Consider the following 27,280-nt stretch of genomic DNA (forward strand, 5'->3'; position numbering starts at 1 on the left):
TCAGCATTTCAAAACATAGTCAAACTTTAAAAAAAAAGCCGTGCTTTCAAAAAAACAAAAAACAAAAGTGAAGACATTAATCTGTTTCTCAATCGCAATATCGTGATTCACAAATAATTTATGCATTGATGGAAACAATAAATATGATCATCTCCAGGAAATCATACTTTTAGTTGCAAAGCAAGATTTTACATAGCAAGGAATAAATACAGTGTTGGTGAAAAATATTGATTTTTAGTTTTTTGCTTCATTTATTGGAGGGAACCGAGCACTAAATAGAGTTGAAGCACTCACAGCACTTGCATCTCCACATTACACATGCAAACTAAAAACTATTAAAACTGATTTTCCTGTAAGTCAGAAAACTTAGTCTTTTGATTTGTAAAATATGCAGGAAAACCCATTTAAAAATTAGAGAATTCTACTTTTTGTAGAACTTATTCTCATCTTAATTTCTACCAAAATACATAACAAAATAAAAATGTTATTTTCCAAACTCTGATAATTATTTCATGTAGATGAAACACTTCCTTGCTCAAATCCAGTAAGTTCCCCTGGAGCTTTTCAGTACTCATGACCTTTTCCTACTACACAACAGCAGCCAAGTCCATTGGCATCAATTAATCAGCAGTTCTCCCAGAAAATCAAGTTTCACTGTTGCACCATCCAACACATTCTCCTGATTTGTCAGCTCCACATATTTTCCCTACCAAAAACTGAATATGCACCTAAGGTGCTCTAAGTTTGACTAATATGGAGATTCAGATGGCTGTGACACACAAATTTCCAAGGAAATTCATGGAAGGCATGGAGAGATCAAAAATTCTGGTTGAGCAATGTACTGTACTAAATAAATGCTATTTTCAACCAATAGACAACCCACATGCACATTTCTTTCATTTTGAATGGTTGTGGGTTTTTTTTTTTTTTTTTTTTTTTTTTGCTAATCCAGGAACGTACTGAGCACATAGTGAACAGTGAGAGGATTAGTGGTCCTATAATGGTTCCCTATGGCATATCCAATGTTAGTTTCACTTCTGCTGAACATTCATCATCCTGTACAACATGCACAGTTCTATCATTAAACATTACTTCAAGATTTTCAATATTTGTGTAGCTTTACCATGTGATCATATTGAGGTTTCCTACTGACAGTATGATAGTCTTGAACATCTTTCAAAAGCTAAGTAGACATAATTTACCTGCTCATCTACATATCCTGTTCCAAATGCTTAGAATGTTGAATATTTCTGCATGATTATTTGAATTTTGTTAGTTTTTTAGTTCCTATGGGGAGTGTGTGTGTGTGATTTTACTGATAAATAGTCACAAATATCTACCTTCAACGAAAAACTCAGAAAATTTAGTTAAAGTCCTGCAAACACAGCCTAAACATCCCATAAATTTCTGTCTGAAGAAATATTTATTAAGTAAGGAATGAAACACAGCAAAGGCCCACTGAGTCACGATAGGCACAATAAAAAGATTCACACAGTCATATCTTTCGGCCATTAAGGTCTCTGTCAGCAGTAGACACACAGGCGCGCACACACAAGCTCACGCAAGCGCAACTTGCACGCACTTGTGTAGTCTCAGAGAGCTGAAACTACACTGTAGTCTCTGAGACTACAGACGTGTGTGCAAGTTGCGCTTGCGCGAGCGTGAGCGTGTGTGTGTACTGCTGACAAAGGCCTTAATGGCCAATAGCTATGATTGTGTGAATCTTTTTATTGTGCCTATCGCGACTCAGCTTCTACGCTATATGGTGAGTAGCAACTTTCCTTCTCTCGTATTGTTACAATAAATTTGTTGATTGTTCTCAAAACATACACTCTTGGAACTTTAACAGTAAACCACACCATGATGCCGAATGTCTCCCTTGTAGCATTTGCCTCTGGAGTTGGTTGATAATCTCTGCGACAATTTCATGCTTACTATACAAATCTGTAACAAAATGTGCTGCTCTTCTTTGGATCTTCACTACTTCCTCTCTCAATCCTATCTGGTATGGATCCCATACTGATGAGAATATTCAAGCACTGGTTGAACGAGGGCTTTATAAGCTACCTCCTTTGTTGAAGGACTGCATTTCTGAGGATTTTTCCAATGAATCTTAGTTGGCAACTGTCTTTACTGCTGTTATATCCTGCAACTAGTGTGTGAGATTGTGAATGCGCTAAGTGTGGTGTCACCACGCAGGCTTGTTCGAATTGTCTGCCAACCATATCTACATAAAGATGATGTGACTCACCAAACAAAAGTGCTGGCAGGTTGATAGACACACAAACATACACACAAAATTCTAGCTTTCGCAACCAACGGTTGCTTCTTTAGGAAAGAGGGAAGGAGAGCGAAAGACGAAAGGATGTGGGTTTTAAGGGAGAGGGCAAGGAGTCATTCCAATCCCGTGAGCGGAAAGACTTACCTTAAGGGGAATAAAGGACAGGTGTGCGCAAGTGCACATGCACACGCACATATCCATCCACACATACACAGACACAAGCAGACATTTGTAAAGGCAAAGAGTTCAGGCAGATATGCCAGTCGATGCGGAAGTACAGAGGCAAAGAAGTTGTTGAAAGACAGGTGAGGTATGAGCGGCGGCAACTTGAAATTAGCGGAGGTTGAGGCCTGGCGGATATCGAGAAGAGAGGATGTACTGAAGGGCAAGTTCCCATCTTCGGAGTTCTGACAGGTTGGTGTTAGTGGGAAGTATCCAGATAACTCGGATGGTGAACACTGTGCCAAGATGTGCTGGCCGTGCACCAAGGCATGTTTAGCCACAAGGTAATCCTCATTACCAACAAACACTGTCTGCCTGTGTCCATTCATGCGAATGGACAGTTTGTTGCTGGTCATTCCCACATAGAAAGCTTCACAATATAGGCAGGTCAGTTTGTAAATCGCGTGGGTGCTTTCACACGTGGCTCTGCCTTTGATCGTGTACAACTTCCGGGTTACAGGATTGGAGTAGGTGTGATGGTGGGAGGGTGCATGGGACAGGTCTTACACTGGGGGGGGGGGGGGGGGGGGTGGCAGTTACAAGGGTAGGAGCCAGAGGATAGGGAAGGTGGTTTGGGGATTTCATAGGGATGAACTAAGAGGTTACAAAGGTTAGGTGGACGGCGGAAAGACACTCTTGGTGGAGTGGGGAGGATTTCATGAAGGATGGATCTCATTTCAGGGCAGGTTTTGAGGAAGTCATATCCCTGCTGGAGAGCCACATTCAGATTCTGATCCAGTCCCGGAAAGTATCCTGTCACAAGTGGGGCACTTTTGTGGTTCTTCTGTGGGAGGTTCTGGGTTTGAGGGGATGAGGAGGTGGCTCTGGTTATTTGCTTCTGTACCAGGTTGGGAGGGTAGTTGCGGGATGCGAAAGCTGTTTTCAGGTTGTTGGTGTTAAGGTTCAAGGATTCCGGACTGGAGCAGATTCGTTTGCCACGAAGACCTAGGCTGCAGGGAAGGGACCGTTTGATGTGAAATGGGTGACAGCTGTCATAATTGAGGTACTGTTGCTTGTTGGTGGGTTTGATGTGGACCCTCCCGACCTGGTACAGAAGCAAATAACCAGAGCCACTTCTTCATCCCCTCAAACCCAGAACCTCCCACAGAAGAACCACAAAAGTGCCCCACTTGTGACAGGATACTTTCCGGGACTGGATCAGACTCTGAATGTGGCTCTCCAGCAGGGATACGACTTCCTCAAAACCTACCCCCGCGCGCGCGCGCGAGCGAGAAAGTGTACATCTGTCCTTTTTTCCCCCTAAGATAAGTCTTTCCGCTCCCGGGATTGGAATGAATCCTTGCCCTCTCCCTTCAAACCCACATCCTTTCGTCTTTCCCTCTCCTTCCCTCTTTTCTGAAGAAGCAACCGTTGGTTGCGAAAGCTAGAATTTTGTGTGTATGTTTGTGTGTCTATCGACCTGCCAGTGCTTTTGTTTGTTGAATAACCTCATCTTTGTTTTTAGATACATTTTTCCCACATGGAATGTTTCCCTAACTGAGGCCTCTTGTTCATCCTTCCAGTGTGCTGTTCACATCAGCATACTGCGTCTTGTTACATGGGGATCCACAGGAGTCACTTTTCCCTCATTGTTGAGTGCTTCATGAATAAAATCATATTTGTGTTAATTTGATCAGCATAAAATATTATGTGATTACTCCACCTGCAATTAGTTTTATGTTGCTGTTCCACTTTGAACAGCCCTGCATACACACTCCTAGATATTTTATGGAAGTAACTGCTCCGAAAGCTTGAATTTTGTGTGTGTGTGTGTGTGTGTGTGTGTGTGTGTGTGTGTGTGTGTGTGTGTGTTTGTTAGTCTCTCTATCAACATACCGACGCTTTCGTTTGGTAAGTTACATCATCTTTGTTTTTAGATATATTTTTCCCATGTGGAATGGTGAGTAACAACTATTTTTTTCACAATACTGTCAACAGATGAAAAATCTAGTCATCACCACATAAAATTATTGTTCAGAAACACTGAATTTCTGAAAATAATTACTGCAGTTAAACATTGGTAAAGGTTTGTTTTGTAAGTCACATAAAATAGGGAAGAAAAAAAGAGGTTGGAGAGCAGAAAGTAGGAGATAACAGATGAGGGAGATTCCATTTAGGACTTTGCATTATTGTATTAACAAATATAAACATACTTACTAAGGTGTTCAAGCTCACAAGCTCCTAAAAGATCAGCGATGCTCACTTTGTCTCCTCCTAAATACTTTCTTTCACTGAGCCATGTATCCTCGAGTATATTAAGAACACCAGTTACTTTCTTCTCATACTGGGCTACTTTTTTCCCATCTGCTGGTCTTCCAGTCACCACAGGAAGCAAAAACTGTAGGTGATAGAATGGTCTTGCATGTACTTAAACTGCAACACTTTTAACACAAACAATTTTTATTTCATTCGACTTCTCACACGCATTGTTCTACTTTACGATCAGAAACTTTCAGTTACTTTAACAAGGCGGGATATTTCCTAGATTTCCAGCTTATTTTATGTAGGCGGCTATTATTATTACAGACATACTCATAAACATCTGATCAGTTACAAATGGCAATACATTTTGAAGTTTTATGAACAGGTAACTATTTTTTAATAACAGAAAAATATTAAATTATGCAGAGATGAGACACTGTCTGTCACTGAGACATGAGAAAGATATACAAGAAGAGAATATTCTAATCTGACCTTTCATAAATGAAAAAAATGATGCACTGATAAAATTGACAGAAGAGAGGAGAGAAATGTATAGATACATTTAGAAGCAAATATCATTGTTCTTAAGATTCTTATCTCTTCTCTGCCTTTTGATTCGATGATGGAACTCCTTTCATGTTCCAGAAGCTCACTATCCCATTTTAACTGAGTGAACAGATACCTAACAGCTCTGCTGCAGTTGCCTCCCTCAGCACTCAGCAAACAGAAGTGAGTGTCATCCAACCACACCAGCCAAAAGTTAGTCAAACCCAGGAGATGTCACGTTAACACTGTATAATATCACATCAAGCCTGGACTTGATCTCAACTGGTATGAGAAAGAGTGAGCACAAGTTTCTTCAGGCAGCCTGTAGCCACTTGAAGCCATTCATTGGTGATTAGATCCTGTAGAGCTATCAAATTGCAGGAATGTTAACTGCCATATTTCACCCACTGTTGCAAACAGTTTCATGATTTAGTGGGTCTCTGAAGCTGCCATTGGGTGCCTGAGTGTTTGTCAAACTAGGAATATGTGCGTGCAGCCATATGAATGTGGCTGATGTCATCTTGGTGAACAGAAGAGTGTACAACATATTCATCATGAAGATGTAGATGAAAGAACAGTTCTTAGTCAGCGAGATAGTTGAAATAAACATGCTGGCTCATGTCCACAGTATCATTAACGAGTGGGCCCAAGTCATGGTACAAAAAATACTCCCAAAAACATCACAGAACCACCTCCGGCCTGAAGAATACCATCCACACAGCATGGGTTAAACACTTCATTTGGCCAGTGGTGCATTCAATGTTTTGCATAATTTGAAAAGAGAGAAATCTTAACTCTGTTGACCTCACTATACACCTCAGTCAACTACTTTCTAGTATCTGTCGTATTTGGTTTACCAGAAACTAGCAGCCTTATGCACCACTGAGATCAGTAGCTGTCTCTCAGAAATCAGTTAAGATGACCTGCATTCAACAACAGCAGCAATTCCTGTTGCACTTGAAACCAAATGACAAAGCATGACATTCATCTCCAGTCCTACATGATTACAATTTATTTATTACTGGTGTACTTAACAGCTGCTAGTGGTACACTATCCCTTGCAGGTACATTTGACAGTTTGCTTTGATACACGATTTAACCATGGGTCTATCCAAACATGATAAGACACTTTTAGCATCATGCTCTCTCTCTCTCTCTCTCTCTCTCTCTCTCTCTCTCTCTCTCTCATTACACACACACACACACACACACACACACACACACACACACACACACACACAGAAATCACTTCACTATTCACTGACACGTTTTACACCAGCAATGGAGGGTAATGACGCTGCCTGGTACCTTCTACAACATTTACAGGGCTTGCAAATTACCAGTGTTCCCTTCCAAAGGAGGCGACTAATATTTACACTGATGAGCTTATCCGAGTTCGAATTTTGTTTACTATTTGAAAAAAAAGTTAGAAGTCCATCAGAAAATTCTTTGGACCATGAAGATGGCACTACAGGATAACTGTCTACAGAAACCAAGAAAATTTACAATCTATGGCAGCCAACAAGACACGGGCACATAATGGATTTGTGTTGGATTTTATACTGAATATCAGACTTGACCCTACCTTTAGTCAGTGTTAGTTCAACATACCTCCAGCAACAATAGGCCCCAAATATTTTTCGGACACCCCAAGTCACTCCCACATTCAAGAAAGGTAATAAAGTAATACGCACAATTAGCAATCTCTGTAACTGACATAAGGGTCCATTCTCCTCATTCAGCCTATAAAATAAGTGATTTTTTATTGGAAAAAACTGATGTAAATCTTTTTGCACATTATTTATTGTTTCTTGGACAACACTTTCATCTACATCCACATGTACATAGATACTCTACAAATCACACTTAAGTGCCTGGCAGAGGGTTCATCGAACCACCTTCACAATACTTATTTATTATTCCACTCTCAAACAGTGCATGGAAAAAATGAAGACCTATATCTTTTTGTGTGAGCTCTGATTTCCTTATTTTATTATAATGATCATTTCTCCCCATGCAGGTTGGTGTCAACAAAATATTTTTGCATTTGTAGGAGAAAGATGGTGATTGAAATTTTGTGACAAGATTCTGCCACAGCAAAAAAATGCCTTTGTTTTAATGGCATCCATCCCAAACCTAGTATCATGTCCATTACACTCTCTTCCCTGTCTCGTGATAATATGAAACATGCTCCTCTTCACTGAACTTTGTTGATGTACTCTGTTAATCCTATCTGGTAAGGGTCCCAGACTGCACAGCAGTACTCCAAAAGAGGACGGACAAGCGTAGTGTAGGCAATCTAGTACATCTGTTACATTTTCTAAGTTTTTTGCCAGTAGAACGCAGTCTTGGATTTGCCTTCCCCACAAAATTTTCTACATGTTCTTTCCAATTTAAATTGTTCATAATTGTAATTCCTAGGTATTTAGTTGAATGTACAGCCTTTAGATTTGACTGATTTATCGTTAACCAAAGTTTAACAGATTTCTTTTAGCACTCATGTGGATAACCTCACTTTTCATTATTTAGGGTCAACTGCCAACTTCCACACAAATCAGATATCTTTTCTACATCGTTTTGCAATTTGTTTTCATCTTCTGAGGAGTTTACTAGATGATAAACAACAGCATCACCTGCAAAAACCTAAGACTGCTGCTCAGATTGTCTCCTAAATTGTTTACATTGATAAGGAACAGCAGAGGGCCTAAAACACTTCCTTGGGGAATGCCAAAAATCACTTCTGTTTTACTCAATGACTTTCCATCAGTTACTATGAACTGTGATCTCTCTGACAGGAAATCACGAATCCAGTCCATAACTGAGATAATATTACATAAGCCCGCAATTTCACTAAAAGCCCCTTTTGACACGCAATCCCCATGCGTGTCAAAAGCCTTGGAAATCTAGAAATACGGAATCAGTTTGAAACCTCTTGTCAACAGCAATCAACACTCCGTATGTATAAAGAGCTAGTTGTGTTTCACACGGAATGGTGTTTCCTAAATCTGTGTTGACTGTGAGTTGATAGATTGTCCTCTTCCAGATAATTCATAATGCTCAAACACAATGTATGTCCCAAAATCCTGCTGCTAATCAATGTTAATTATATGGGCCTGTAATTTAGTGGATTACTCCTACTACCTTTCTTGAATATTGGTGTGACCTGTGCAACCGTCCAGCCTTTGGGTTTAGACCTTTCATTGAGCAAGCAGTTGTATGTTATTGTTGAGTACGGAGCTATTGCATCAGTATATCTGAAAGGAACCTAATCGGTAGAGAGTGTGGACCATAAGACTTGCTTTTATCAAGTTATTTAAGTTGCTTCACTACTGCAAGGATATCTACTTCTATGTTACTCATGTTGGCACCTATTTTTGATTCGAACTCTGGAATATTTACTTTGTCTTCTTTGGTGAAGGTATTTCAAAAGGTTGTGTTTAGTAACTCTGCTTTGGCAGCACTATGACTGATAGTATTTCCATTGCTATCGTGCAGAGAGGGCACTGACTGTGTCTTGTTGCTCACACACGACAATCTCTTTGGATTTTCTGCCAGGTTTTGAGATAAAGTTTTATTGTTGAAACTATTACAAGCATCTCACATTGATGTCCATACTAAATTATGGGCTTCTGTAAAAAAAAAAAAAAAAAAAAAAAAAAAAAAAAAAAAAAAAAAAAAACACCAATCTTGGTGATTTTACATTGGTTTAAATTTGGCATGCTTTTTCTGTTGTACCTGCAGACAGTGTTCTGACCCATTTTGTGTATCAAGTGGGATCAGTTCCGTCATTTATTCATTTATTTGGCATAAATCTCTCAACTGCTGTTGATACTATGTCTTTGAATTCAAGCTGCATCTAACCTACACTTACATTGTTAATATGGAAGGAGTGGAAATTGCCTCTCAGGAAGGTGTCACGTGAATTTTTACCTGCTTTTTTTGACTAGATATTTCATTCATTTTTGGAAAATTTGGGGGTTACAATATTCAGGCTCTCTATGACAACCCTATGTTGATTACCTCAGTATCTGTTTTGATGTTCTTTATTAGCTCAGGATTATTTGTTGCTAAAGGGTCAAGTGTGTTTTCACAACCATTTACTATTCACGTGGCCTCATGAACTCACTGTTCAAAATAATTGTCAGAGAATGTGTTTAGCACAATTTCAGATCATGTTTTATGCATACCTTCAGATTTCAACTTGTATTTTCTCCAACATATTGAGGGTAAATTAAAGTCACCACCAACTATAATTGTATGAATTAGGTACATTTTTGAAATTACACTAAAGTTTCCTTTGAACCTTTCAACAATTGTATCATCTGAGTTGGGAGGTTGGTAAAAGGATCCAATTTTTATTTTATTCCATTTGCCAAGAATGACCTCTGCCCATACTAATTCACAGGAACTACCTGCTTCAATTTCGCTACAAGATAAACTACTTCTAACAATAACAAAAATGCCACTGCCGACAGTGTTTAGCCTATCCTTTCGGAGCACCATTAGGTTCTTTGCAAAAAATTAGGCTGAACTTATCTCCAGCTTTAGCCAGCTTTCAATGTCTATAACAATTTGAGCATCATTGCTTTCTATTAGCACCTGGAGCTCTGGTACTTTCCAACACAGCTACAACAATTTACAACTGCTATACCAATGTGGTGGTGGTTAGTGTTTAACGTCCCGTCGACAACGAGGTCATTAGAGACAGAGCGCAAGCTCGGGTTAGGGAAGGAAATCGGCCGTGCCCTTTCAAAGGAACCATCCTGGCATTTGCCTGAAGCGATTTAGGGAAATCACGGAAAACCTAAATCAGGATGGCCGGAGACGGGATTGAACCGTCGTCCTCCCGAATGCGAGTCCAGTGTGTGCTATACCAATGGTTCCTGTATCTACGTTCTTCCTATGTTCGACCTGCATCCTTTGAAATTGAAGCTCTTTTTGTGTTTTCCCAAGACTCTCTAACCTAAAAAAAAAAAAAAAACACCCAGTCTACACCTTGCAGCCCAGTCTACCCATGTAGCCACCTCCTGCATGTAGTGGACTCCTGGCCTATTCAGCAGAACTGGAAAGCAGAACTGGAAACCCCACCACTGTATGGTGCAAGTCGAATAATCTGCAGCCTACATGGTCACAGAACCGTCTCAGACTCTGATTCAGACCCTCCACTTGGCTCTGTACCAAAGGCCCACAATCAGTCCTGTCAACTATGCTGCAAATGGTGAAGTCTGCTTCTATCTGGCAAGCAAGACTGGCAGCCTTTACCACCTCTGTTAGCCTACTGAAACCAGGGAGATCCTCTTCTGATCCAAAGCGTGCTCTTCATGGCATCCAGGTGGACCCTTTCCACATCTGGATTGACTCCACCCAGTATGCTCACCGAGTGCACACTGGCTTTCTTCCCCTCCTTGGCAGCCTTGTTCCTATGGGGCTCCATAATAATAATAATCCCACCCTCTATGATTACCTGGATCTTACAGGCTGAGAGGTTCCCTCCGAAACAGGGTAGGCAGCTGATATGGCCGAGGGACAGTGTCAGCCACTGGCAGCACCTGGAACCTGTTTGTTAGACTAACTAGTGAGGTCTTGTGAGTGGCTCCTGGGAAGTCTTTCGCCGCCTGCAACACCCTGAGGTGACCTCTCATTCAAGCACAGGTGAGTGGTCAATCTCAACGCAGACAATAACTGGGATGGTCACCAGTGCGGACTGATCAGCCAGCTCAAACATGCTGGATGTCCATTGGATCTGCTTGGCCAGCCCACAACAGTGATGCCCATCCACTGCAGCTTCAAGCTGAGGCAGTGATAGCCTAAAGCTGAGAGCGATGTGTCACCAACTCAGCTTGCATCCACACACAGCCATCACAGTCCCTATCAACACTAAAGACTGTGGTAAACTACACTACACAGACAAACAGACTATCGACAAGTGCTGTGGAACTCTACTGTAGACACTGACAAAAATGCAAGAATTGTGTCTAACAAATTTTATTAGTACACAGAGATTCAAAAACTGAACTACCAAAGCACACAGTGAGACCGAATAAATCACTCCTGATTAGGAACTTGTAATAGGTCGCAAAATCGGTTTACTTTCTGTCGCAAACAAAAATGCAAGAACTGTGTCTATTAAATATTAAATTAACGTGCAGGAACTCAAGAAACTACATTAACAAAGCTCACAGATGAAATAATACAATGCACTCCTGGTTACGAACTTGTAAAGTGTCACAAAATCGATTACTTCCATTTCGCTGCTTGAGTCTCGGCCGGCTGCTGCTGATTTTTTAAAGAAATTCAGCCACTTTAAATGCGAACATTTTTAGGTTAGGCTTTACCGTGACTGTTACTGACATTAAATGAAACAACAAGTTTACTGTTACCAGTCAGCGTTTTATTTTTTTATTTTTTTATTTTTTCCACGACGCGTTTCGAAGGTTTAAGCCTCCATCATCGGGTGGATTTACATTTGTTAGCATTACATATATATGTGTGTGTGTGTGTGTGTGTGTGTGTGTGTGTGTGTGTGTGTGTGTGTTGTGTTGTGTTGTGTTGTGTTGTGTTACGATCTCGGAGGAACTTGTGGCACTGCCTAGTGGAGAAACAAGACACTATTCCAGAATATGGTTTTGGATTACGTTTGACATAAAATTAAACCAATATCTAAAGGTAAACTTTAATAAGTAAACTAGAATACCTGTGTCCACTGGAGATACTCTAGTTTACTCATTAAAGTTTACCATTAGATATCAGTTTAATTTTTTGTCAAATGTAATCCAAAACCATATTCTGAAATAGTGTCTTGTTTCTCCACTAGGCAATGCCACAAGTTCCTCCAAAATCGTAACACAACACACACACACACACACACACACACACACACACACACACACACATGTAATACTAACTAATGTAAATCCACCCGATGATGGAGGTTAAGACCTTCGAAACGCATCGTGGAAAAAATAAAACGGTGACTGGTAACAGTAAACTTATTGTTTCATTTAAATTCAGTCACCATTAAGCCCCCCATCCAAGGAGTTAAAGTTGTTCTGTCCAAAATGATTTGTATCCGTGATGGAAGTCTGTAAATCATCTCTGGAATCAAAAACAAACAATGGTCTTAATCTGTAGGATATTGCACACAGAGTAATAGCACAGTTTTTGAAACTTAAAAAAAATAATAAAATGGTGAACATTTGAAACAAAGATGTAGTTTTGTTGTGTGTCTTGGTCATGTTTACTGCAGTAACTAATGAATAAATTAAAACAAAAAGATAGTCTACTATTCCTTCCGGACATGCTCAAGGAGTAATTAGGCAAAATTACAGAAAGATCTCTCTACTGGTGTCAAGAATCCATTCCATCAGCTTGAGATACAGTGTATTTCCTCTACCTATGGGGGTAACCGTATGGGGAGATGCTATGTGTGACAACACTGCTGCAGGCTATGATAATTTAAGGGTTGATCCCCACAATGAGAAGTAATTATTGAGATACAGTAATTTCAAGCTGACGGAACAGATTTCGGGGACACTAATGAAGATATCTCTTTGAAATTTGGCTGAATCACTCCTTGGGTATGTCTGCAAGGAGGAACAGGCTAATTTTTTATTTTAATGTATTAGTTATTGCAAAAACACACAGAAAAACTAATCTTTGTTTCAAACATCTGCCATTTTATTATTTTCAAATTTCAGAAAACTGCGCTATTATTCCATACTCAATACCCTACAGATTATGAAAATTGTTTTTTGATTTCAGGTAATATTTGCAGACTGCAGGGCTTCCATTAAGGACACATCTAATTCTGGATAGAGCAGCTTGGACTCCTTGGGTGAGGGGTTTAATTTGGCTGAATTTCTTTAAAATAAATAAATAAATAACTGGAAACTGTTGTGCAAGAATCAACAGAATGTGTATATAAATTTACATTGATTGCTTCATCAGTTTTTCCAAAAACAATCATAAAAATCACTTATTTTACATGTTGACTGAGGAGAATGGTCCCTTAAGTCTGCCGAAGAATTTGGAAAAGATTTTGTGTGAAGTTCTGATCATATTCCTAGAGTCTAGCAGCTCATACATCGGAACCAGCATGGATATTGGAACAGAAACCTTGTCAAATTCCACTGACATCTATGATTATGAAATACAGAATGTTTTATACACCTCCACGCATTGGTTTAGCAACCAAGTATGCACTGAAGAATACTTGTGACTGCATCAAGTTCTTTCAGAAATTTAGAACTCAATATAGCGCTTTGTTTGGATCTCATCACTGGAGGGAATTTCAATATTAATTTTGCTTCAGAGAAATAACATTTATGATTTATAACACAAATAATAAATTTACAAGTCAATAATTCTTTAAGACTGTTAGCAGACGGTGTCATTTAGAAAGTAATAATTTCTCATGAGAACTGTTGTGAAATTTGTAATGACTTGTGGAAGACTATCACTTGGTAACCCCACCCCTCTCTCCTCGCTCTCTCTCAAAAGAAACACATACAAAGTACTGCACTTATTATGAAAAGAATAGATTGCTATTCATCATATTCATCGTATAGTGGATATGATGAGTCCCAGACAGACACAACAAAAAGGTTGCTACATGTTATTGTCATCAGTATATCCTGGATTTTCCATTGTTTAAGCACTGCACTTAACCAGACTTTAGACTGTGGTCTCTACTGCTTAACACTAGCACTGCAGGACAACGATGTACCTGTATGAAAAGATAACACGTGTTGCAGAACTACTGCAAGACAAGATACTTGAAAAGTAATTACTATACTATTGAGGATTCTTGGGTTCCTAATTTAGTCATTCTCGTTCTATGAGTTTTATCGAGATCTAAGACAATGATCCGGTGTACCAGTACAGGTATGCTGCACCATTATTTTGGATTAACCTCCTTTTTCCATTTATCCTTCCCAATGATTCCCAAAATGTTGAAGGCAATGTGGAATGAATCATCTAACTCCTACACTCCTGTCACACTTTTTTTTTTCCTTTCACAGCTGATTTAGCTTTAGTGTTTACAGTGCAAAAGAGTGCAAAATTTTCTGCTCTTTATTTCTTCATAAACATTTGTAGCATGGCTTGTCCATCATGTATTGCAGAACTGTACTTTATGTTCCACAGTAGGACAGAGTGTCTCCTACAATGCTGAAAACAGGTATGGCTTTGTCAGCGACTTTGTGGATGGTACATAAAGAAAGCTTGATGGGAATATACTTTCCATTTAGCCTTGCTGACTTACTGCTTTTTGTAGAGTCAACAGGATACTAGTCCATTCCATAGATGAACATATATCTGAAAATTACCTGCTACATCACGAGAAAGTAATGACAGAATTCCCCAAAACAGAGGAAAATGTGTCTCGTGGCATAATTCAGAATACATATGTTCTATGATTATAAGAGGCAGTCAATGACTTGTCCTTGGCTCAAATAGATCACTTTATTATTACTTATGAGACACCTGTCTTTGCAACTGGATTCTTTAGAGATAATGCAGAGGATGCCACACGTGTTGGTGGCTGTGGGGCTTTGTCTGCCATTTTAGCTTAAGAGTACAATGTCTATTTTGTCATCATTACCATCCATGTTTCCTTCTTTTCAATTAACAGTGTTCAATTCCTGCTCCACCTGATGGTTTCCATGCAACTGATGCATAATTGTAGGGACAAGGATCATAAATCTGACTTGCAAGCAGCTTACCAAACTTTTCCATAGGTTGTATGGCCCCTATGCAATTACACATATGTACATCCTATTTTTTGTTAATTTTTATCTCATTCTCAGTAAATTTATCTATTGGTTGTAACACTTACATAAAAATTTCAAATTATTGTTTAGACTTGATGTCACTTGAATGTATTATTAAGATTATCATTGGTTGTCGTGTTTACAATGACATAATTACCTTTCATTACGGCACTCACAATTTGAAAATATAATTAACTGATGTTGACAACATTGAAAACCTTGTGAGCTAATAAGCATATCTGAAAAAGGTGACCTACATCACTTGAAAGCAAAGTACTCTGATTTTCCAGTAACATATTTTAATTACTTGGAACTGATTATCTTCTGAACTACCGGTAAGTAAACTTGAAGTTATGAGCCACTACCACTTTTCATTGTAGATGTTTCCCTAATCACTGTTAGATTCTGACCTTCAGTTACATACTTGGAACATTTGAATTTTTCTGCACAGAATTACACACAGCACTGATTAATTAACTTACTAATGATTAATTTCATATTGTCCCTAATCTGCAATACAGTGTTCATACACGTAAACAAGGGGGTCCACATCACATAATATAATAATAATAATAATAATAATAATAATGGCGTTCATGTATTTTTTTAAATTTCTAACTGGCAACATTTTCTATAAGCCTAAATCACATTAGTTCTGGTAGTTCATCCAAAAAAATAAAATTCAGATTGGCTGATTTTTAAAGCCTTTAATGTAATTTATGAAACTACAGTTTATTCTTATGCCAGTTCAAAGGTAGCTGAACATCATTCAAAATTGGCAGTTCACGGTTCAAAAGCCCACGAGTAAGATCTATGTCAGATGCATTCTTGGTGTAGGCTCAAGCCACGTCGTGCCACAGTCTTACACGTTTTGTATGTTAATGTTTAAAGACTTTTGAGTGATTGCAGTATCTCAAATTAAAGAACATTTTAAGTGAATGATATTACATATGGAATGTCATTATCATCAAAATGGGTGACTGTTGGACATAGTGAGACTCATTATGGATTGAATTATATGAACTACCAAAGTGTTATTCAACAAATTATTACAGGCTTGTGCCGAGTGTGAATTATGACATTTTCGAGTAAATGTGAACAGTGTTTTGAACAGAATAATAAACTTCCACACTGGACTGTAATCGTTGGATGTTTTAAGAGCTGAACTGATTCAGCGTGCTAGTATATTTGCCTAGATGATGAACTGGTAATAGTTACTTTGCAAATAATAAATGCAATATAATACAATATGAATGGCAGTGTCCTATACATTTTTGAGAAGACACCATCACACACTGATTCAGACTTTCAACATCGAGGTGATCAAGAGTGGTGCTACTGAGAAGAGACCATGAGAACCAGGCCTCTCGTGGCAAGTCTTAACAGTGTGCATGTGTGTATGTAGTTCTTTCTGGGAGGCTCAAAATGGAGTTCTCCATCCATCAGTGGTATTTAATTTCTTGGAGGTTGTGGCGGACTGTCACTTCATACCAAGATTTTTCAAATGAGTGTAATTGCAAACTGGTAGCAGTTTTTCCAAGACCTATCATTAATTTTTTGTGGCAATTTTCTGTCTACCTATAAATATGCTGATACTGAAGATATCAAGATTTATTGGTCAACTTTCACAGTGCTGGCACCACTACCAGTTTCATTGGGTCAAGTCACATTGGCATTCTAGGCCAGCACCTTGAAGGTTGACCAATAAATCTTGATATGTTCAATATCAGCATATTTATAGCTAGACAGTTCACACCAAAATAAACTTGTGTTTTCATGACATGTGATGTTTGGGCAAAAACTGGCAATGACAGTGAAAATGCTGCATGCATTCAACAAAGGGCTACTGCCTTATATAGTTTCCAAGTAGGATTATTCAGAGAGGACAGAGTGAAAAAGTTGCTAGACTACAGAATGACCAGTATTGTTTTTGATTCACAGAAAGGTTTAACCCTTTCTAACCCAATTTTTCCACTCATTGCATTCTCTGAAACTGTTACATATTTTACGCACATAATGGGTTTCAGGGATTATGGGTTTTGCGATGCAGGTTTTAAAAAATATAAAATGCAATACAAGGTCACTTGACAATTTTGTTTTCCTTTAAACTTGTTTGCAACCCTATATATGGTGTTTTTGTTTATGGTCTCTTTCCATTTAGTCTCTCCTTAGTATCAGATGATAATGGTTATAATATTGTGCCCTGCCCGTGACGTAATAACATACTATTTTCTTTTTCTATTGGAATATTAAGGTTTAAAGATATAATTTAACCATTGAGTCAATGAACTGCGCTGCAAATCAGCGAATATGTATGCCCAGTGTAATGAGAGCGACGAACCATTATCACCTGTATTTTGTTCTATATAAGAATTAGTGCTCATCTTTTTTTCCCCTTCTTTAACCGTGCACCTTTCTGACAGCATCTCACGCTATCAGACCTACTTTATTCCATTTTGTTCTAATGAACTAAACTTGTATTCCTGCTGGGAACTTATTTAATCTTTCTATTATTGTCACCAATTGTGAGTATTAATTTGATCTTATTATGAATGCTTTATTCTTTCACTCCAGAGTTGAGCTAAGATTATTGTAATTTCCAAGTATTTCGCCATAATGCAGCACAATTCTTTGTTATGTTCAAAACTGTGAGAATTATTCACAAAATGTTAGATTTCTGTACACATTATTTACTTTGTTAAATAATAATTGTTTCATTTAACGTTTCTGCTTTCATTTCGTAATAGCAGTCCCAAATTTCTACATTTTTTCCTTACGGTGCCACCATGATACTCATGAGATTAAATCAAATTACTCTGAATTTCTCATGAGGCGAGAAGACAGTTAGAAATTTCCCTTGATTACGCTGCTTGCCTACAGATCTTTGCTTCAAGCAAAAAAGGGAAAAAGAGTAAAATAAATTAAGAAGTGAAGTGATAATATTGTGCGTTCAACAGTACTGTGTGCATTTTCTGATAAAAATGATTTTTATAATAAAGTCAAAAAAAGTGGTGTGTATGTGAAATATCTATTCATTTACTTTAAATTAAAGATAAGAAGTGATACCTCTAATTACTCCACATACTAATGGTTGTGTGTGAATATTTAAGTATTAAAAGTAACCAGTCTCATGTGTATATTTATATAATAGTAGAACAGAAAATTTAATTGAGATACATTAAGTTTGAAGAAATTTTGCTTAACAGTCATTCAATTACTGAACTATTGCCAATATATGAATATACTATAAGCTTAGGTTACAGCCATCGTAATTATGTGCAGCATAAATTTCCACAGTTCCATAATAATATTCACCCATATTTACAAAATAAACCATAGTCAAAAAGACTCAGTATATGGTCTTCCTCTCTTCTTTGAATCTGTATTTCTTACTTGGACGACTAGCTGTCAGGTAAGATTTCTTCTATGGGAAATAGATGAAATTCCCAAACAAGCTGACAGCTTATGTAGAACCTGTCAGTAAAGATGTGATACTTCGAACCAGCTGCACTACTAGCAATTGCTGTGCCAAATGGACGACTATTTGGGTTTACAAAATGTAAAACACAATGAATTAGACTTCCTATAGTTGTCTTTCCCTAATATTAAATGTGAGAAAAAACATAATCTTATCTGACTCACACAGACAGTAACTCGTAATCCCCCACTTTGTAGGCTTCTTTGGATTGCAGCACTTTAATTCTTCCTTTGAATCCACTGTTCCCTTATCTGTAGCCATATCCCTTTTCAATACATAAAGTTCTTTGCATTTACAGACAATATACTCACTGATGTTCTTCACCTTGCTCTCTCTCGTACCCAGACACCCCCGAGCTGTGACAGGCGGAATTCATGCAGCATCTAAAAAATTTTGGGAGAAAAGAATGGAGACAAATTATCCTCAAGAAATGGAGTTCATTCTAGCCAGTCTTCTGTAAAACATTCAAAGAATTCTGCCTTCAAATTCAAGACCATGTTCAATATTACCCAAGTAAAGACTTCAGATTTTCTAATGAAACATCCCTCAATGAGTGACACATTGTGTTTTGTATAAGTGGAGTGACTTTATGCACCTTTTCTTTAGCACACATATTTGTACCATTCACAGTTTCACTAATAAGATTGTCAGTGAAGATGAGTTGGAAATATCCATGTTCAGATTTTGGTTGAACACCAAGAGGGATAGTAAAACCTTGATGCATGACATAAAAAGTAAACTTCATGATATTACACTCACCATTGTGATCAATCTTCTAGAACATTGCTAAGGGAAGTGTCTCTCCATCACTTTCCACTCCATCAGCAGATTCTGATTCATTAGAACTTACATTGCACACAGTGGAAGTGTCTTCCTAATCGCTTTCATCACTAAACTGTCCTTCATCCTCAATGCCTTCGGTAAGCCTCCTGGCAATATCATCATCACTTACACGTCTTCTACTGGCCATTATCCTATCAGAAACATGTAAATGCAACACACTGTGAGTTGGCAGATTTTCATACCAAGTACTCTCATGTACACAGCAAATTGCAACAATGGGTCAGCCGGAAAGCAGAATAATGGAAATGTGTCTGACATTGTCCAACACCGGAGCCACAGAAGAAAATCATAATGTCGGACGTAGACTGACAGTGGATCCGAAAGGTTTAAGACATATCTCAGAATCAACTACACAAGGAGGTGAATGAGAAAGAGGTCTACCCAGAGCACCAGGCAAAGTTTTCTCATGGAAAGGACTGATGAAAGATGGAATTGTCTCATCAGGGATGTGTGTAACTGTTCCAGTGATTTGTTATACAGCCTCATCAGTTTCATTATGCTGGTAGGCTTCAAACATTATAGTGGTGCTGAAGGTGGCCAGTGTGCTTTTCATAGCCCCCAGCCTTATTGGCTCTATATAGGTTGCCAGCTGCAATACCAACAAATATTCCCTAGGAGCAAATGGATGAGGATTTTCCACCAGACTAAAAGGTACAGTCTGAAGCATTTACTGAAGAAGGTTGGTTCACTAGTATAAAGCAGGCAAAATAACAATTTATCATCATCACAATGATTCTGTGTGCAGTATGATATATGGGGTGACAGACCTAAGCTACAACAGAATTTACTTTGCACTAAAAAAACAGTTGTCTGTTGATACAAACGTTAGCTTTTGGCACTGAAAATAGAGCTAGTTGTACTTCATTCAGAAACAACACTATATGGTAAACTTAACTGTTCTATTTGCTCTATTCACTAAATATATGGGAAAAATAGATAGAGTTTGTGTTAAGACATCATGTTACAACTGTCATGGTATTAAAAATATATACATACAACAAATAACTGATGATGTTGGGTGTAAGTGCTACTCTTTGATAAAGAGACTGATATAAATAATGAAATCATGGTGAACTGCTTCCAAGCAGTCAAAAGGCTGATGATAAAAAAGAACGCAGCTTCTATTTGTATTTTTCTAAATTAAGGTTACTTCATCAAAGGAAAATACTACCTTTGTTCGGAAGTAGTTCATTAAGTTGGCTCTAATTTCAATGTGCTGCCATTCAAGGTATTCATCAACTCTTGCCTGTGCCTTGCTGTCCTTTGGATACCAGTGATCGGCAACTTCAAATTCTCGACAGAGATAGCGTAAGATGGCCACACTATAAGCATATTGATATAATTACTGTACTAGCTGGCTCTCTGGTTTTTAAAATGGAATGAGTATCATAGTTAAATTATAGTCACCTTTCAGAAAGTGCAAAGTTGCCATGTACAACAGCTGGAACTTTCTGAAATGGATTTATCTTAGCATATTCTTCACTGTAATGTTCCCCTGAAAAAATTTAATGCTCAGAAAATACTGCAATAATTGTGTACTTGAAGTATATAAAACAGAAAGAAACTTCCACATGGGAAAAATATATTAAAAATAAAGATTCCAAGACTTACCAAGCGGGAAAGCGCCGGCAGACAGGCACATGAACAAAACACACAAACACACACACAGAATTACTAGCTTTCGCAACCGATGGTTGCTTCTTCAGGAAGGAGAGGGAAAGACGAAAGGATGTGGGTTTTAAGGGAGTAATTATCATTCCAATCCCGGGAGCGGAAAGACTTCCCTTAGGGGAAAAAAAGGACAGGTGTACACTCGCACACACACACACACACACACATATCCATCCGCCCATACACAGACACAAGCAGACATATTTAAAGGCAAAGAGTTAAGGGCAGAGATGTCAGTCGAGGCGGAAGTACAGAGGCAAAGAAGTTGTTGAAAGACAGGTGAGGTATGAGCGGCGGCAACTTGAAATTAGCGGAGGTTGAGGCCTGGCGGATATCGAGAAGAGAGGATATACTGAAGGGCGAGTTCCCATCTCCGGAGTTCGGATAGGTAGGTGTTGGTGGGAAGTATCCAGATAACTCGGACGGTGTAACACTGTGCCAAGATGTGCTGGCCGTGCATCAAGGCATGTTTAGCCACAGGGTGATCCTCATTACCAACAAACACTGTCTGCCTGTGTCCATTCATGCGAATGGACAGTTTGTTGCTGGTCATTCCCACATAGAAAGCATCACAGTGCAGGCAGGTCAGTTGGTAAATCACGTGGGTGCTTTCACATGTGGCTCTCCCTTTGATTGTGTACACCTTCCGGGTTACAGGACTGGAGTAGGTGGTGGTGGGAGGGTGCATAGGACAGGTTTTACACCGGGGGCGGTTGCAAGGGTAGGAGCCAGAGGGTAGGGGAGGTGGTTTGGGGATTTCATAGGGATGAACCAAGAGGTTACGAAGGTTAGGTGGACGGCGGAAAGACACTCTTGGTGGAGTGGGGAGGATTTCATGAAGGATGGATCTCATTTCGGGGCAGGATTTTAGGAAGTCGTATCCCTGCTGGAGAGCCACATTCAAGGTCTGATCCAGTCCTGGGAAGTATTCTGTTACAAGTGGGGCACTTTTGGGGTTCTTCTGTGAGAGGTTCTGGGTTTGAGGGGATGAGGAAGTGGCTCTGGTTATCTGCTTCTGTACCAGGTTGGGAGGGTAGTTGCGGGATGCGAAAGCTGTTTTCAGGTTGTTGGTGTAATGGTCGAGGGATTCAGGACTGGAGCAGATTCGTTTGCCACGAAGGCCTAGGCTGTAGGGAAGGGACCGTTTGATATGGAATGGGTGGCAGCTGTCATAATGGAGGTACTGTTGCTTGTTGGTGGGTTTGATGTGGACGGATGTGTGCAGCTGGCCATTGGACAGATCGGTCCCACATCCTTTCGTCTTTCCCTCTCCTTCCTGAAGAAGCAACCATCGGTTGCGAAAGCTAGTAATTCTGTGTGTGTGTTTGTGTGTTTTGTTCATGTGCCTGTCTGCCGGCGCTTTCCCGCTTGGTAAGTCTTGGAATCTTTATTTGTACTTGAAGTATGTTAGTTAATGCTCGAAGTTATTAGTTACATACCTTCCAAGTACTTGTTTATGATGTTTCAAATAACAACACATTAGATGAATTACAAAATAGTTGCTTCCAAAACAAATACCACATACAATTAGAAAAAAAAAAAAAAAAAAACACTAACAAAGCTAAAATGTGAGTGCTCGAAATTTCTACTCAGTCAGTAATCAAACAACTGTGAATTGGAAAGCTAAAAGAATCAATTAAAATAAACACTTTATAAAATCCAATACAACCGCTTTGATAATCAAAAATTTCAATGTCAGCCCCTCTACGAAGCACATATTCACTGCTTAGTCATGTCATTACAGGACTATCTATACAGTACTCCTCAAAACTTTGCCTTGTTACCCAGAACTCAAAAATTAATTTCTTAATGAACAGTTGCTGGCAGGTAAATCCTAAGGAACATAACCATGAAAAATTCAGAGTCCTGTACATTTATCTGTGAAACTGAGAAGCAACTTAAAAACATCACTGAAAAGAAATATTCAGTATTAAATCTAATGTTCAGTTAGAAGCAGAACCGATCTCATTCCTAACTGTTGTTTACTGCATGTCATTGAGTAGTCTACATACAACTGAATTTCCTCATTTTGAAAGGACAGAAGGAGTGATTTGTTTTACGTACTAAAAAAATTCAGCAGCCTAGAGCGTATAAATATATCTTTGTTTAAGACAACTGGTTTCGACAGACTTTGCTGTTATCTTTAAAAATATTTTTAAAACCTGAAGATGACAGTACAGTCTTTTGAAAGTGGTTGTCATAAATAAAGAAATATTTATGCGATCTAGGCTGTTGAATGTTTTTGGGCTATGTATATATGTATGTCTTTAATGCACATCCCATGCACCCTTCCCTTATACAAGTAACTGCCACTGAAACCCTTTATACTATTAGCCATTCTGTGATTGGTAAATCGAAATTAAGTCAAGATATAACAAGATAGAGGAGAGGAGAAACAATAGTACTACATCATCACACTGAAATCACAATCAAGTCCACATCCAAAGGCAGGATCGTTAATGTAGTACAAAACTTAGAAATGAATGCAGATTTATCACAGACAGCAATACACAGCCAAAACAGAACTCATCTTACGGACAGAGAGTGCAATTATTTTTTTTTAAACAAACACTGAATATTCCATATATACAAACATAAGATAATTCAAGAACCTTCCAGAAATGATAAATAAAAAAGAATTAATAAATGCTGGTGGTCGGGATTGAACCAGCGACTCGCAGCACACCAGAAAGTGGTGCTAACCACAATTTGGTACATGATAGTTTTATTTAAATACAAAGCTGAAGTAACCTTGAATACAAAATATTTGCTAACGACTACACCACACTGATGCACCAGAATTCATGGCACTCCTCCCGCTTTTTCAGAAGTCCACAGTGGAGCCGAATACAGCAAAAAAGATCTGAGATCTCTTGAATGGTCTTCTGTATGGCGGCAAGGGTCGATTCTTACATTCCAGTAGCGTTGTTGCATCCTCTTTACTATGATGATCATTGAAGATAGTCCCTTCTGTCAAAGCTTCATAACCACTGAGGGAGTCTTCACTGTTCTTGAACCACCAATTGCCAATCTGCACCTCTGTACTTTCGTAGGGCTTCATACAGAAGACAGGCACAATGTCTCTGCACTTTTGTCTTATTTATGAATGGTCTTAATCATCAGCTTCACGTGTGACATCCAAAAAGTGACAGAGAAAATGATACAGCCCAAAGTAGCATTTTAGTAACTTTTCTGATAGTCCCACTTTCTGAATTTGCATAAAAATCCATACCATGTCACCCAGGCTGTCTCTCACTGTCTGGTGCTTTGGTGTTATAGCGCTCCGAGTTTTTCTCTCAAGTGTTCATGGTCTATATGCAAGCCAGCAGCCTCACTTCATCGGCACTGGTGATGATGTGTCTCATGAAGTCATCCTGAGTATCATCTGGTTGAAACGGAAACAATGCATCCACTGTTCTTTCACCTTCACGACCCTGGAGTAGAATCAATGACATGTAGCTTGTAGTATCTTGCTTCACTGTGTTGTATGCGGATGTCACTAATGGCAGTGTTGTATCCCAATCTTTCTATTTGACATCAAATACGTTGAGCGCATTTCTGCCAATGTCTCATTAAAACATTCTGCGAGGCCAATCCTGAGGATGCTAAGCGGTTGGCATCCTGTAGGTGATTTCACAAAATGAAATTGCCTCCAATACTAGTTTGGACTGGAAAACTTTTCCGCAACCAGAGATTATCACACAGGGTGCTCCATACTTCAACATGATGTCTTTTACAAGGAACTTTGCAATTATCAGAACTTCAGTAGTCGGCACAGCTTTGGTGACAGCACAACAGCTGAGGTAGTCAGTGCAGGGTATTATCCATCAATTCCCATTTGTCGACTTCAGGAACCTCCCCAAGAGATTGATTTCAGTTCAGAGGAATGACAGTGCTGCAGGCAGGATTGTCTCAACGTGACCCAAAGGTAAATGGGGCTTCTGTCATAGGCATACCTTACAGTGGCTCATGTAGCGTCTAATAGATCAGTAGAGACCTAGCCATTCAGCTCTGCGCCTTATTCTGTCTAGAATCTCCACAAATCCCTTGTGATCAGATCAGATGCTGGACTTCGAGGAAATACTTTAGAATCGGTAGCCACAGATGAGCTGGAATGGCAAGCAGCCATTTCCGCACCAGTAGATTATACAATGTTCTGTTTATTAACTGGAACCCTCTTGGGTGAGTTCCTCATTCTTCAGGACTTCCATGCTTTCAGCAGTGATGGATCTTCTCTCTGTTCAGCAGCAATGTCATTTAATGCAGTGACGTTAGGATTTTGTCTGCACTATTATGTTCCACCAAGGGATTGCTTCAAAGGCAGACAGTGTCCTTGTTTGTGTTTGCAGCAATTCTTGTGTAGGATGGTGATGTATTCCCGAAGCGTGTGTGCCCATCTCACCAACTGACCTGACGGACCCTACGGACTAGTCAGCCAACCTACAGAATGGTGATCTGTCACAATGATGATCAGTTTGCCAAGTAAATATGGCTAGAATATGTTGATGACTAACAACCATGGGGCACTCTTACTCGGTTGTTGGGTGGTTCTTTCTGGCCTTGAAGAGAACTCTTTTTCAGACCTTCCTGAATTTGTACTAGCTAACCTAACCTAACCTAACCGTCCCTATCCCAAAACAAGAAGCATAAGTGTGAAGTTCTGTCTGAGCATTCTCCAGAGAAAATGTTAGCACCTCCTTAAGCGCGCAGAGTTTTCCTGTGCTTTGTTTCACGGAAAATTTGACATCTCCCTGCAGTAGTTCTTGTAAGGGACATGCCTTGGAACAGAAGTCCTCTATGAATCACTGGTAGTAGGAGCACAACGCGAGGAAACCTTTCAGATCACAAATGTGCCATGGAGACAGAAAATATGTGAGTGCTCTTATTTTCTCTGGATCAGAATGGACTCTCTGCCATTCACTAGGTGCCGCAAGATTTTTATTCCCTGAGCAACAAGGAGGCACTTTTTCAGTGTCAGGCGAAGACCAGCAGTCTGAACACATTTCAACAAGGTTGTCATCAGCTTATAAATTCATCAAATTCCCCCAAAAGAATGACAATGTCATCCAGATAGAAGAGACATGTCACCATTTAAGTGTGTCAAAGTGGGTTATTCATCAAATGTTTGAAAGGAGATGCATATTCTCCACAATCCAAATGGCGTAACTTTGAACTCATGGAGGTCATCAGGAGTCACAAAGGCCAGCCTCATCAACCGCGATTTATTAGTATCCTGTCTGGATGTCCGTAATTGAGAAATACATAGCTCCTTTCAAACATTCCAGGGTGTTCTCAATGCACAGCAAGGGACAGATATATTTCTTTTGTACTTGTTCACTCTGGACTTTTAATGATACGTTGCAGCACATTTTCCAATTCCTCCCAGATTATCCTTTGTTCAGCTGGCCGCACTCTATATGAGCACTGAGTAATCAATAAATGATCCCCAGTGTCGGTACAGAGTTTTATCGTAGGCTGCTCTGTCTGCTTTTCCTCCACTCCAGATTTGAAAGCATATGAAAACTGATGCGGAAAAGCTATTATTTGCCAATGTTGCTCCTCTGTCAGGCCAGATCCTATTGGCACTTCAGCAGTAGCTTCCTCCCATGCTCTATCTATAGTGGTAGGATGATTCTTCGTCGATAACACTAAGCTACCTTTCCTAGACTTGTTTGACGCCCCTAAGCATACACCAGATAGTTATAATTAAAGATCTGCTGCTGCTTACAGAAGTCCAGTGTGAGCTGTAATTATCGCATGGCAACAAAACTTATTATATAACATAATGTGTTAATGTGGAACCGTGCACCTTTAACCCATACGGACACAGACTCTGATTCTTTTACTTTACAATGATTCCTGGTCCTAAGAACCAATGGCACTGTAGACATGTACCACGATCTCTGGTATACACTTCACATATCTGAAATGTGAGATAGGCAATAACTTCTCAGCTGTTGAAAGTCTCCACCCCTGATATAGTCTCCTGTTTACCACCACGTACTACAGCCACAGTCTGCTCAGACAGAATTTCACACTGGAGGATAAAGATAGTTCTAGTACAAATTCAGAAAGGTCTGAAAAGAGTTCTCTTCAAGGCCAATAAGAGCTACCCTAGAACCGAGAAAGAGTACCCCACAGTAGTTTGAGTCATCAACTTATTCTAGCCATATTTACTTGGCAAACTGTTCACCACTGTGACAGATCACCATTCTGTATACTGGCTGACTAGTCTGTAGGATCCGTCAGGTCAGCTAGTGAGATGGG

At 39.2% G+C, this 27,280-nt stretch overlaps 1 protein-coding gene across 5 annotated transcripts in view; it reads right to left on the bottom strand.

Moving 5' to 3' along the window:
• The window catches only part of LOC126272173 (glutathione S-transferase theta-1-like), a 95,545-nt gene that overhangs the window by 55,638 nt on the left and 12,627 nt on the right, over positions 1–27,280 (bottom strand). For 2 of the 5 annotated variants that reach the window (XM_049974857.1, XM_049974836.1), the window contains exons 3-5: positions 20,750–20,837; positions 20,514–20,664; positions 4,661–4,841 (exon numbers count right to left, since the gene is read on the bottom strand). The exons of the other annotated variants lie outside the window; for them this stretch is intronic. In XM_049974857.1, coding sequence (XP_049830814.1) covers positions 4,661–4,841; positions 20,514–20,664; positions 20,750–20,837 — 420 coding nt within the window. The remainder of the gene's footprint in view (positions 1–4,660; positions 4,842–20,513; positions 20,665–20,749; positions 20,838–27,280) is intronic. 5 annotated transcript variants of the gene reach the window in all.

The sequence above is a fragment of the Schistocerca gregaria genome, chromosome 1 (genome assembly GCF_023897955.1).
Source record: "Schistocerca gregaria isolate iqSchGreg1 chromosome 1, iqSchGreg1.2, whole genome shotgun sequence".
NCBI lineage: Eukaryota > Metazoa > Arthropoda > Insecta > Orthoptera > Acrididae > Schistocerca > Schistocerca gregaria.